General features: G+C 42.1%; 1 protein-coding gene across 2 annotated transcripts; it reads right to left on the reverse strand.

Moving 5' to 3' along the window:
• Window positions 1-6,702: 6,702 nt before the first annotated feature.
• On the reverse strand, window positions 6,703-12,631 carry tal1 (T-cell acute lymphocytic leukemia 1). 2 transcript variants are annotated; one of them, XM_084058120.1, is made up of 4 exons: window positions 12,496-12,631; window positions 10,540-11,062; window positions 9,714-9,802; window positions 6,703-8,532 (listed from the first exon to the last, which is right to left on the reverse strand). In XM_084058120.1, exons 2-4 carry the CDS (start codon window positions 11,019-11,021, stop codon window positions 8,003-8,005), a joined length of 1,101 nt encoding a protein of 366 aa, XP_083914246.1. In that variant the 5' UTR covers window positions 11,022-11,062; window positions 12,496-12,631; the 3' UTR covers window positions 6,703-8,002. The 2 variants fall into 2 exon arrangements, with proteins under 2 accessions (XP_083914246.1, XP_083914247.1); XM_084058121.1 differs by having other exon boundaries at window positions 10,540-11,059; window positions 12,496-12,571.
• Window positions 12,632-14,743: the final 2,112 nt, after the last annotated feature.

A 14,743-nucleotide genomic window follows, 5' to 3' on the forward strand; every position in this document is an offset into this window, starting at 1 on the left:
AATATGGATTCTGTCCCACTGGACGTGAGTGCCAGCATAGCCATGCAGCATGAATAATTATTGCACCTTGCTGTCACAATGGCTTGATCCCTTATTGTTGTCTAATTTATGTTGATAGTGTGGGAGCCAAGTTATGAATATGTGTATAGTTCATTAATAAGTGCTATACTTTGTTTGCTAAAATGTTGGTATTTTCGCTTCACATTTTGGCCTATAACTCTTGAACCATACGTCATACTCAGTGGTGTGTTCTACCGTGGTACGCTGTATACGCCGTATGGCCTGCAGATTTTATTCGTCGCCACCGTATACATTCAAAAACAGTTGGAAACGGCGTATCTGATACGTTGATACGCATCTGATACGCTGCACCCAGGAGTGGCTGGGTTGGGGGCGCAGCAATACAAACAGCAAGAATGTGGTCTGACCGTCTGACTAGTCTAACTCTGAGGTGAAGGCTTATCACATGTGTGGCGATTGTTCTTGAGGTGATAATGAATGGCTACTGAATTGAGTACTTCATTAGTATTGAAATTGCGTGTCATAGCACAGCAAAATCTTGAATCTTCAATACAGTTTGTGTCTTCAATGCCAAGTTAATACTATTCTGTAATAGATACAGGAAGGCTCGCTGTTAACACTGCTATTATATCTGATAAGCCTAACCGGCATTTATTTATAACAATCCTTGCACTTCTATGGTAATAAATAAAAATAAAAAAAAGCATCCAAGGCTAAAAGCAGCTCCGAAATGGTTGAGTTACAGGGTGATTAACATTAGTAGAAAAACAGTACAAAGCATATTGTAAGTGCACTCAGTGTTACTGTGAAACTGGGCCTGAGTGGGCCTGGCCGAGTTTGTGCGGGGCAATTTTTTTACATTAATTTATTATACGCGCGCGCGTGCGTGCCGTGCGTGTGGGAGGAACTAGGGGGGGGATTGTTATAGTATACCCTCCAAAAAAATCTAGAACACACCACTGGTCATACTCGTACAATCAAAACGTTTACAGGTACTGCCCATGTGTGCCAGACTACATTTTCCGTCATATGATCAAGAGGTATCAGTCAGATTCCATAAGATTGGATTTGTGGGCCCTAATTGTTGTATGTATGTTTGACAGTGACGACTGGCGGAAATGCTGGAGGAAAGCCCTGCCACTTGCCCTTTCAGTATGGAGATGAATACTTTTACTCCTGTACCAGAAGGGGACGTACAGATGGCAGGCTGTGGTGCGCTACCGATTTCGACTATGGTCGTCATGAATGGAAATGGGGCTTCTGTCGTCACAGGGGTGAGTAAAGCCTAATTTATGTGTGGGCAATTAGACACGTTGGACATGTTTCTGCAAGTAAGTAGGACACCCGGACACACTCCGCCGATGGACACACAAACTAGGGTCGTTATTTTGAATTGTGTAGTGAAGATTGTAGTAAATATTATAGGTGGTGAAAGTTAAATGTTTTGGCTAAAATAAAAGGTTAAAGCTCTATATTCTCCACTATATAGTGTTTGTTCATCTCTCCAGCTCTTTAGTAAACAGAAAATGCATTTGTAGGTGGGACACCAATTTCGTCCAATCAGGAGAGAGAACCCATTTATCAGCTTCAATTGTATAGTGTCCCAGTTTTGTCTGCTCTTTTTAATCATTTCCAATTTAACATACTCTTTCTGTTAATGTTTTGTGCTAATACATAAAACTCAATATAAACTCAGAAGTTAAAGCTGCAATATGTAACTTTCCTCTTCTGTCCCCGATTTGAACCCGGTTTCCTGCGCAAGTGCTGACATTTTTTACATTGAGCTAATAGAGCCTGCCTGTTTGCTCAGTGGATGAATTGAATCTTGACCATCAGGTCTAAATTCATGTCATCCTGTGCATAGGTGAGACATGACCTTTGACACGGTCTAAATGTCTTAATAGTTGAGCAGGTAGATAAAATACAATCTTAATCAAAATGATTTGTTTTGTATTAACATGTTTATGTGCTTCTTCCACAGCTTGAGGAGCAACTTGTTAGAACACATGACGGAATATCATCAATTCATTGTCATTAATAATACAATGTTTCTTCATCATTTGATTCATTGAGGCCTATTTGTGACCCTCAAATAAAAATCATGTCATGCAACTTGTAGCTTGTCTTATTTTTCCATGATGAACATGCTGGACAAAAGAACATTTCCAAAGAACATAATTATAATGGCACATGCCTTGAGGAACAGAGGAAAAAAGGCACTGATATACAACCCAGTGCAAGTAAATTCATTCTAGTTTAGGTCGATTGCATACTAATATAACATTTGTTACCTGCAGCTATTTGTGGCAACAATGTGTAAAATATCTTCTATTAGTCAAGCCCTGGTCCTAATTGGTTTGATGCTTTTTGATGATGATTTTGGAATCACTCGTTTCTTGTTCTATGGATTTTCTTCTTCTCTGTGATGTAGTGTGATGAAGATCAAAATATCACTATCAAAGAAGAATGAAACCCTAAGCATCTTTTCTGCCATCTAAAGGTTAAACACCATCTAGATGGCGACCTAAAATGAGTTAACAAAACTAATATAAGGTCAATCAGAGACGGATTGGTCAAATATTCAACTTCATGCAGGCCGGATTACTTTTTTCTAAGACTTTGAAGGAATTTATTAAAAGGTGTCCTTTTTTGAGAAATGCAAGTTATCACTATATTGACATTTATGAAATGTCAATATATCTTTGACCTTTGGCCACCAAATTAAAATAATTTCATCCTTGAGTCCATACATAATGAAATTCCCACAAGGTGTTCTTGAGAAATTGCTTCATGAGAAGGTGATGGCTGTGAGTGATCATGGTGATCTTGACCTTTCACCACCAAAACCTTCACGTGTGGATGTGTGCTTAAGCATATCATTTCATCCTATTAGTCATTTGTGTGATTTATTTTTCATAATTAGCATATGAATTCTTGAAAAAAAAACATTACTTGTGAGGTCAGTACACTTTTATTTCTTCTCACTAAACCCATAGTGCAGTAGCCTAACTTGCATGGTGTATGCCTGGGTACCTACCTCTACTCCACTTTGAATCACATGGTTTTGGGTTTGATATCAGACACTGCCAACTAGCATATGAGTAGGATCAAACAGTCTGCAACTCCAGCTGGACTTCCTCTGCATAGGCTATAAGTAATCAAAAATGATGGTGGCATTAGAGACAGATTACTTGAATGAGTTTTATGCACATTTTGATCCAGACAGTTATTCTGATCCACCACCTGTACCATTTATCACTTGCCTTCATCCTCTTGCTATTTTTCCATCTTTCTCCGTTTAGCCTTTTTTCCACTTCCGCTTCCAACTGGCCCTGACATAGAGGTATAATATAACGGGCCCTGACCATTGCTTTGCAGCAGCTATAATTTTCTTCTTTTTCAGGATAGTGATGGTTGTTATAAATCGGCCAATCATATTCCATGATACATATATAAACACAACCTACAAATCCTAAAATAATATCTAATATTTGTCTAATATTTACGTTTTAACACTCGTATTTATTTATATTGACCACCATTTTATTCGTCAATCATGACATAACAACAAAACTGGCACCTGTTACCTGGAAACCTCTTACGTTAGAGCTCCACCTGCTGGTGAAGAGGGTAAACTGTTTGCCGACCATCACTACAGGATACATGCTGCTGTTGCCTGTGTGTGTGTGTGTGTGTGTGTGTGTGTGTGTGTGTGTGTGTGTGTGTGTGTGTGTGTGTGTGTGTGTGTGTGTGTGTGTGTGTGTGTGTGTGTGTGTGTGTGTGTGTGTGTATGTGTGTACATTTATGTATTTCCCTACTACTCGGTGTGAAAATATAAATAACTACCTTGGCGGTGTGCAGTGTAATCTGCTCCCGGCAGGCTGGATCCCCACAGTGAGAGAGTCACTATATTGTACCTGCAGCACCACAGATAACAACTCATTAGCATACTGAATCATTTGGCTGCAAGAGCCACTCTGCCACCCATCTGCAGAGAGCTGATAAACACACACACACACACACGCACACACACACACACACACTCACACTCACACTCACACACGTGCATGCGTGCGCAAGATACACACACACACACACACACACACACACACACACACACACACACACACACACACACACACACACACACACGCATAGAGTGCACAGACACACGGATGCATAGAGTGCACAGACAAATGCAAACTCATAGGCTCACATGTGCACAAATACTTTCATGCACATTCTTTCTCTTTCAATCCCCCATATACACTTCCACGTGTCTGTCTCCCTTGGTTTGGATCCCAGGTCGTGTGTGTGTGTGTGTGTGAGAGAGAGAGAGAGAGAGAGAGAGAGAGAGAGAGAGAGAGAGAGAGAGAAATACAGAAGCAGATAAATGTTTGGCAGGCATCAACCCAGACAGCCTGCCTCTCATTGAGGTCCCAGTGCAGCTAGTCACAAGCACAGGAGTGGTCCCCAAACACCTAAATGTTATCCTGTACTCTGCTCTGCTAGACGCAATCATATTATGAAATTCGTAGGCTAAGAAGTGTAAAATCTGCTGTACAAAGTCTACATACTCTGTAAAATCTTCCATATTAATTTAACTCTAAAATTTGGTTTTATTTGTATACTCTCTCTGTAGTTGAATTAACACTGTGTATTTTAGTACATTTAAGGAAGGTTGGAAATTAGATGTGTAACGGCTACAAAGTACAAGTTTCCAGATTGTGTGAATCTACACTGAGTATGTAGCTGTTTCACACTATGCGCTGCCACGCAGTGCGCAGGCGAGTGCAGAGGAGGCTGTCGAAACCACTTTCACAATGGCAGGATATCCTGTAGGTCACCAAGCCCTGCTGACCTCTGCAGGAAGTTGTCACTTGTTGGGGGGAAGTGAGGATTCCAGTCTCCACTGGGGGAGGTTTTAACCACACAAACCCTAGTGTCTATATTCTGGACATAGGCAAACATTCAGCAAAAATAGCTGATCTACAAGCTCACAACGAGTCGCAATGTGACACGCTGTGAGCTTGTACACCGGCTATTTTCAGCAGACATTTGGTGTTGACTAGAGAGAAAAAATTAGTGGGTAAAGTATGGATCACGGGGATCCCCGGACAATGAAGTATGTAGAGTCTAACATAGCGTATTGTAGACACAAAAGGTGGCAACCAGTTACATGTTTCATCATGTGCCCTCACCATGCATTCTATTATACTAACCCCCTAATTTTGCCCATTCCCCATTGCTGCCTTTTGAGTAGCCCCTACGGAACCTCTCCCTCCGCTGTACGCTGTATAGCTCCGAGATGAGGTCCCTCGTTAGTTACTGCCGTCTGTTTTCGAAATGGTCGCACGTCGTCCACTTTACATGTTTCTTACCCCTTTCTGCACATCGTATCCAAAAAGTAAAGCATTTCCGCCACTCTCTCAGATGTTTGAAGTTTTAACGCGCCATAAAAGCTATCCGACGGATTGAAGAAAGTATTTAATTTGCCTCGGTTTTCATCCGGTTCCATAATATTTTGCATTAGAAGATGCAATTCAACATTTGACCAGTAGGGTAAGCAGTAATGTTATCTCTACGGGCGCAACTCTTGTGCAATGTCTTAAAAACCATGTAACCGGATGAAAACCGAGGCAAATTAAATACTTTCTTCAACCCACTGGATGGCTTTTATGGCGCGTTAAAACTTCAAACATCTGAGAGAGTGGCGGAAATGCTTTACTTTTTGGATACGATGTGCAGAAAGGGGTAAGAAACATGTAAAGTGGACGACGTGCGACCATTTCGAAAACAGACGGCAGTAACTAACGAGGAACCTCATCTCGGAGCTATACAGCGGAGGGAGAGGTTCCGTCGGAGCTACCTTTTGAGGCTTTTAAAGAGGGTTCAAGTGTGTATCTTACCTGCTACTTTTTAACTTTAGTTTACTTATTTTTTTGTGTTTCGTTTTATTTCATTACAGTCCATAATTATCCTTAATTATTAACTTGTATTGTATTGCTGTTCTTAGCACACTACTGCGGAACATGCCACACAAACATTTCACTGCTTGTAACTGTATGATTGAGTGACAAATAAACCCTATGTGATTATCTTGATCCACTGGTCTGGGTTATGTAATCATGTGTCAGAGAATGTGAAGTACAACATGAGCTTATTGTTCAATTAAAGTAGGATAAAGGATACAGTTTGTGTATCAGATACAACACAAATCTTTCCACTCCATGTTTTATTCAAGTTTTGTATAAAATTCATTGACTTAACATTGGATATATTTATAGTTACATCTATCATACAACAAACATGTCATTACCAAACATACAATGTCCTTTTTGCTGTGATTCATAAAATACCAAAGTGACCAAAGGTACCAAGATAGGCTACTAGTTTCTGCTGAAAAAGCAGAACATCCAACAACAGTGAGCAATACGTAACTGTCTGAAAAATGCTGGTGTTGTTATGATCTTAACTGTGTGTGTGTGTGTGTGTGTGTGTGTGTGTGTGTGTGTGTGTGTGTGTGTGTGTGTGTGTGTGTGTGTGTGTGTGTGTGTGTGTGTGTGTGTGCGTGCGCACGTGTGTGTACACATGCACATGCGGAGTGGTGAATGTGTGCTCAAGCATTATATGCATGTATGTATGACTGCATATGCAACTGTACGTGTGTGTGTGTGTGTGTGTGTGTGTGTGTGTGTGTGTGTGTGTGTGTGTGTGTGTGTGTGTGTGTGTGTGTGTGTGTGTGTGTGTGTGTGTGTGTGTGTGTGTGTGTGTGTGTGTGTCAAATGGTGTAAAATATAGGCTTTTAATTTTTTTGTACCTTACTACAACTACAACTGCATTACAGTGAAAAAAAAAACACTGAAACGTAGACATTCATATAAAAAGGACTGCGTGAGTCATTTCTTGATTTACTATGACCCTCATATTGTACACTTTAAGAAACACTGTACCTCCACAGCAAATTCAGATATTCAGATAAAATTCAGATATTTCTCTAAAGGCTGTGAAATCTTGTTTAACTGTGTTTGAATAGTCAAAGACCTTGTTACATAGTGTGGTGTTTTATCACCACCAGCATAACAGGAAAAAACTATGGTACCACATTTTAATGTAATAATTGAAATTGTCTTTTTGACATTTTAAGTCCCTCCCGCCTCTCCTCAACATTCTTACAATAAGACCATTTTCTAAGAAACCCAGTCACAAACACAGTACTGTACATCCTAACCACGTTACTTGAACTTCAGTCACCGTCAATACATTGCTTAGTGGGAATATATTGCTATTTACATAACTGATGGTCTGTGATTAATGAGTCTGGACATATCCTTCAGCTTGGTTCAGTTGTGTTACTGGTGTAAGACATTGCATTTTCGGCCATTTTAACTCCTTTTTTAATTTTAATATATTCATAAAAGTCTTTAGAATTCATTATTGATTGAGGACTTAGAATAGAGGAGATTAATGGCATTTTCAGCACCATAAAATGAGTTCTTTGATTTCTCTCTTGAATGTGTATTGTGGTGACCTATTGTAGCAAACTTAATGCAGTAGATAAAATATCATGATTCGTCAAGAAAATGTGGTGTTTTCTTCCTGTAGTTTTTGTTTTGTTGTGGGCTTTTTTTAATATTAACAAATCCACTATATGCACCTTCGGGACACAGGTAACACTGGACATTCTAATCTGCAGGTCTGTCAAAGTCATGAGACATGCAGAATTTACAAGTCTTGTTCGAGAAGATTTAGAGTCACACCAATACTGCCTTAGAAGTAGCATGGAGGCAGGAGCGTCCTGCAGATCCTTTTCTCACACTACTATCTTTCTACGTAGAAACTGAATCTTCTTTCTATGCTGAAGACTCAAAGCAAACGGGCTCCTGAGCGTATCCATCTTGCTTTTTCAGTTCGCGACACTGTTTTTTGCTATTCTCCTTTGTTTTTGTCACTGTGTGAATCATTGGCTTTGGCGTTAGCATCATCGGCGACTGGAGCCATCTAAAGGCCGTCCGTTGCGCCTTAGATCCCGGGTGGCCAGATGTAGTGGGGGGCCACGTGTGGTCGGTAGAGTCCTTGGAGCTGGTGGCGAGTCCTGGTCCTCCGTGAAGCTTTCAGGACTGCCCTCACCATCTCCATCGGGTAGGCTGCCGCAGCTTGAACCTGGAGACATGGTCTCCAGGAGATCGTCCCTTGCCAAGCCTACTACTGTGTCCTGACGTGGCCCACCCTGGGGGCTACTCTCTAGTGCCCCTACCCCAACCAACAGCCCGGTCTCCCCATCGGCTGTGTTTCCAATGTTCCTCCCTCCATCCTGGTCCTCTAGGAGATTGGAGAGGAAGCTGATGTACTTCATGGCTAGTCGCAGGATCTCGTTCTTACTCAGCTTTTTGTCCGGAGGATGGGTGGGGATGAGCTTGCGGAGCTCAGCAAACGCCCCATTGACGTTCTGCTGCCGCCAACGCTCGCGGCTATTGGTGAAAATCCGACGCACTATCTTCGGCTGGCCAGCTAGAGGAGGAATAGAGAAAGAAAGGGAGAGAGCAGTGTTAGGAACAGGAGACGTTGCAAGATGAAGGGTATGGCACAAAGAGAATGGAAGGGGGAAGAAATAGTTAGAATGGAAAACAGTACCACATATGTTGAGATGAAAAAGGGATAGAGAAAGCAGATGGGAGGCACAAAGTCAGAATTTGTAGAAGTCGTAAGAGAAGGGTAACATAGAAATCAGTGTTAAATAGTCTGCCTGTTAGCACTACAGTATGCAATTGTCAAAGCAACTGTGAGGCTTCCCTTTAACATCCTGATAGAATGAAAGTTGTCATAGGGGTCAGTTATAGAAAGCTGTAAATTTGCTTTTGAAACATAAGCCACTGAAACATGCATGCTGAGAAAGAAGTAGCCTACTGTGTATGGTAAAAACAGAGGATGATAAAATAAAACGGAGTGCCAAATAGAGGCTATATGCAAATAAGATGCAACACAAACAGCCATGGGGCTTGGCATGGCATCAGTGTTGTAGCTTATCTGAGTCTCCCCACAAGAAACTGAGTCGTTCCAAATACCACAGTATCCATATTTTGACTTAGGAGAGCATGTATAGTCCATATGAATTATTGTACCACTGTTTTGCAGGTAGTGAGGTAGTGATGATCCAACCATCACTCACCAACACCGCTGTATTCTCGGCTGTTTTCCACCGTTGGAACACACCCAGTCTATCTTAATCCTTCAGCCCACTCTGCAGTAAAACCTTGGCATGGAAGCTGCCCCCCCCCCACCCGCCCCCACTACTCCCACCCCCATCCTCCATCATCCCTGTGTACAGCGGTGAGTGGCCAGTGATGGAAAGGATGCTTCAAATGCCCTAGACCCCAATTCTGCTCAGAAATCGTACATTTCATAGCATGCAGGTATTTGACATTTGGGATTAGTGTTTTTCCTCTTAAGATAGAATTAATTCATGCCATGTCTGCGATAAAAATGTACTCCTAAAGGAGGTCAGTACTGACAATTGTCGTCATGGGGAATCGTATGGGTCCATATCAGTAGGGTGGGTTGTGATGGGATGACAATGGGGATGCGCGGGAGTTGGGGGGGGGGGGAGGGGGTGGATAATAGGAGACTGTTTTGGCAGAAGGAAGGACACAGGTGCGTCTTACCATACTTATAAAGATCTAAAATGCGCCTACCCTCGTCGAGCTCAACCTCGTAAGGCGCCGGGCGGCGCTTTACCCTGTTGCTGGGGTACATGCCGTACTGTTCCGACTCCCCTCCGAGACTGACAGACACCAACAGACAGAAGATGCACAGGTAAATTAGACGAAATCCATGCTGCCTTTCACTGCATGAAACCACCTCACACGCGTGCACACACACACACACACACACACACACACACACACACACACACACACACACACACACACACACACACACACACACACACACACACACACACACACACACACACACACACACACACACACATGATGATGCAGACCCTGACAAACATGTACATAAATATTTGTTACTATCTTGATACTTGAAGTCTCACTGACATACACACTGTCTTGTCTGTAGAATAGAACCCCCCAACATGTACAAAAACAAAACGAATGGAGGGTGGGAGCAGAGAGAGAGAGAGAGAGAGAGAGAGAGAGAGAGAGAGAGAGAGAGAGAGAGAGAGAGAGAGAGAGAGAGAGAGAGAGAGAGAGAGAGAGAGAGAGAGAGAGAGAGAGAGAGAGAGAGAGAGAGAGAGTTGAGTGTAAAATAATTGTTAAAATGATTCTGATGCTCTTAAAGGACATTAAATCAGCCATAGCCCTTTGCACTGTAGACTGGTTGTTTTCAATAACCCATGGCATTCCAAATCCTAATCCATCACTATCAGTCTTTGAGCAGCACATGAAATAGGCTAGATTGAGCGACTGGTGGTAATTAACTCTTAACTTATTAGCACAGCGAAATATGCAATTACGCAATTTTCGCATAAGATTCCCCCCATCCCACTTTTACCTGTTGATGGCGGCGAGAGGTTGCGCCAAGTTGTAGAGCATCGCTCGGGCCGGGAGAGGGAACGCGTTGGGGCTCAGCTGGACCATTCGAGCGTCGTTCTGCGGGTCTCTGTGGTGCGGCAGCGGCACGGGCGGTCTGCGGAGTTCCGTAATCGGCACCAAATGGCTTTCAGTTCGCTGCTGCTCTCCCGCTTTTATAGTGTCTCTCCTCGAGAGCTCGATCACTGGCACTTCCCTTTTCAGGTCAAGGGCGTCGTGAGAGGCAGTTTCCTTGGCAACGCCGTTGATGATGATGGTCCCGTTACTGGAGTTCTGCAGAGGAACGTCATCTGTCTTCTTTAGGCCCTCCCCAGTGAAGCTCTCCGCCTCCCTCGGCTCCGCTTTGTATCCATTCAGTCTGGAGACACAGTCTTCCTGCTTTTGAGGAGCGGACTGTGCGTCGGGACTTCCAGGACACAGCTCTGGCTGCCGTTTTTCCATCATTTTTCTCACGATTCCCCTCTCTCCACACACTATGTAGTCTACTGTGGGATTTATTTTAATGAGTTAATCAATTGTTCAATTTATCTCGTACATGTAGCCTATACGAGAGGACGATTAATTGTGGTATGAGACATAAACAGCATTGTTTTACATGATCCTGCACGTATGTTGTTGATTTGGCTCCCAGGCCACAATCGTAAATAAGAAAGTGTTCTTAATTTGTCTTGCCTGGTTCAAAAAATGGTGCAAATCAAAAAATCTAATTAGAATGTCATTGGTCCTATAGAGTAGGCTACATCATATAGAATAGACTTAACCTACATGAATACATCGACTTTAGCCTTATGTGCCACTGCCTATATAGCTACATTCAATCAATTGTCGTAACAAGAAGGTAAAATGAATAAAGGAAAGCAAAGTGCCCCAAAAAACAAAACAATCGACTGTAACATTTTTATACAATTTCGATTATAGGCTATAATGTGAGCTGTTGTATAGAACATTTAACCTATAGGCACCAGAACGGACACTGGTTCGCACAGGCCAAAGCCTGCTTGGTAGGGTAGGCTTTACTGGCTATACTCTTTAGCCTACTAGGCTATTTAACTAAATTAACATTTTACAATTTAAGATGCAATACATTTAAAGTTGGTGTTTATTCATTTCCATAGCACAGATTTACGCATGGGTTTCATGTCACTATCCTTTTCTTTTTATGAACGAAATAAAACAGGGTGTAATTTAACCAGGGATTCAGTAGCCTATTAATGTAAAGAATATAGGCCTACATAGGCTAACTGTCAAATTAAGCTTTTCTACGAGTAGCCTATATGAGTGAGTTGTGCTTTAAAATATCTAGACTTTATTATTAAAATTCCAAACATAATTATATCGGCTATAGGCCTACTGTGTTCATTTACAGGTGAAATTATCGGCAGAAAGCCGTGCTTGTGTAGACTGCTGCTTCGGCAAATCAAAATATAGGCCTACTTCATTTTTTAAGGACCACATAATCAATCAACAATAATTCGACCTAAAATATATGTTGAGATGCGCGTTCTTCGATACAAATGCAGGCTGGACGTTTCGTTTTTATTTGATCATGGCCTAGGCCAGACTGTGGACTGGTTGGCGTTACAGTCCAACATAAAAAGGTAGGTCTAATATTCTGCCTATTACATCGCATATGAACCCAAATGAGGCTATAGCCGATGAATAATATGTTAAGCGTCCCTACAATAATATTACAATTAAATAATAAAACGACAAAATAGTCAATAGCAAATCACAAAATTCTGGGAATTCTCCAGGCCTTACATCCGTTTTAAGACTATTCTTATCCACGAATCGAACAATAGCAAAAATAAAATAAATATTCTCCACATAGGCCTAACCCTAATGGTATCTAATAAGCGACCCCCAAAAGCCTTGGAGGAATCAACCAACGGGGAAAATAATAGTGTTCTGCACTCACCGTTCCCGCCGTGTTGTTGATGTTACTGTGTAAGTGGAGCCATTTTGTGAGTGGGTCATCCATGTCTGAGTTTTTTTTTTCTTCTCTCTCTCAGTGCCAGTTCTGGAGCAGTGTGTGTGTGTGTGTGTGTGTGTGTGTGTGTGTGTGTGTGTGTGTGTGTGTGTGTGTGTGTGTGTGTGTGTGTGTGTGTGTGTGTGTGTGTGTGTGTGTGTGTGTGCAGTTCACAGCCAGTTCTGGAGCTGTGTGTGTGTGTGTGTGTGTGTGTGTGTGTGTGTGTGTGTGTGTGTGTGTGTGTGTGTGTGTGTGTGTGTGTGTGTGTGTGTGTGTGTGTGTGTGTGTGTGTGTGTGTGTGTGTGTGTGTGTGTGTGTGCGCGCGCGCGCGTGACTGGAAGTGAGGTTTGAGTTATTCCTCGTTGCATCCAGCGGCTCACTCAGTATGGGGAGCAGGAACACAGGCCGCAATGTGGCCGGGCGAGATAAGCGCACGGCAGCGGCCTCTTCATTCCCGATAAGCCCCTAAAGCCATTATTTATGAAATGATTCATTATTATTTGGCTGTCGTGGGCTCTATATGGGCTTGTGGAGGGCAAAGCATAAAAACGATACGGAAGCAAACAGCGTTGGTCCATCGTCGTGAGAATGTACCGCGAGAAAGTGGAGGTGTTTTAACCACTTAAACCCCATATGGGTAACCGGAGTCCCTCAGGGCTCAATGCTAGTGTATTTTCTGTTATTGTGGGGAGAGCTTTCGCTGAAAATAGCGGATCGACAAGCTCACAATGCGATGCAAATTGTCACATTGTGACTTGTCTATCTGCTATTTTCAGTGAAAGCTTTCCCACAATACCGATGCTGGGGTTTCAGTGGTTAATTTTTGATGGGAGAAGAAAAAAAAGAATAGCAAAGGTTAAGCTTTTGGGCCTATTTATGTTTCTGAACAAAGTGCTCTCGCTAATCCCATTTACCCCAAAATAAGATCATGGCCCTTATAGGCGGCCTAAAGGCTTCAGTCTAATCGATAGAAGAGAATAATATTGATAATAGATGAATAGATTATATTAGTCGACTCTTTAGTCTTTTGCTATGTCAAAACAAATTATGACAATTTATTTTCTATCGCCATAAATGTCTTGTTGATCTGGCATAAATAGATAAATGAAAATAAGAAAAAATAAAACAAATAAAACGGGATATCCCTTTTTATTGTTTGTACTGGGGGTGCCTACACGTTGTCAGTCACGGGGGTCCCTGGGGGTGACATGGCTGAGAGAGATAAACCTGTATCGGCCCTGGCCTGCTCCATCAGATAAGTAACGGTGGGATCAACGGTGATGCGCCGTCAGAGCACATTGAGGATAGACGAAATGGTACAGTAGGCCAGTGGTTCTCAACCTGTGGGTCGGGATCCCCAGGGGAGTCCCCACATGACAGTGAAGTGACAAGGAATTTTAAGACCTTTTTAATACCTCAAGAAAAAAAGAAAGAAAAGAAAAAGACACTGCATCAAAAGTAATCAACAAACTGTAGGCCTACAATAAAAACTGGTTAAACATTGGCCAAATTGTCAAATCATTTAAGAAAGAAAGCTCACAATGAGGCCTTGTGAGCTTGTAGATCAGCTATTTTCACAATATGTCAAGTCAAACTAAGTGTAATGCCTCAACTCCTACAATTCCAAGTGCTTGTCAGGGTGGGGGGGTCCCCAGTTCAAATATGATTATTTTGGGGGTCAGGGCCTTAACAGATTGAGAACCACTGCAGTAGGCTATATCCTCGCAATGAATTTTCAGCAACCGCCGTTTTATTTACGCTGCACAAATCCATTGAAATGTGGGATACATGTGTGACTGAGAATGATAAAATAATCCAAGTGACAAAATGGCTATTTTGCCTCGCAAATCTTAATTAATCTAAAACAGGCTATTAGACAGCATTGGGAAATTAAATTATTATGGCTAATGAGTCCAGCTGTGGGAGGATAACGTAGCAATACAAGGGGATCAGTGAATAACATCATTTTGGGGGCTATAGATTTGTAGTGTAATTATAATGGTGTAACACCTCAAACAACTGCTGAAGACCAGCTTATATAGTCACGACCACCATCCTGTATCCCGTGGGTGTTCAACACAGATAACGAAGTTAACGAACCACCTACATTTTTTTACATTTTCAAATGAACGTGCCACCAAGAGAGACAGAGTAATACAATACAATTAAGTACAATTTCACCACACCCCATATCACA

The sequence above is a fragment of the Gymnoscopelus microlampas genome, assembly GCF_963454915.1.
Source record: "Gymnoscopelus microlampas genome assembly, chromosome: 5".
Lineage (NCBI taxonomy): Eukaryota > Metazoa > Chordata > Actinopteri > Myctophiformes > Myctophidae > Gymnoscopelus > Gymnoscopelus microlampas.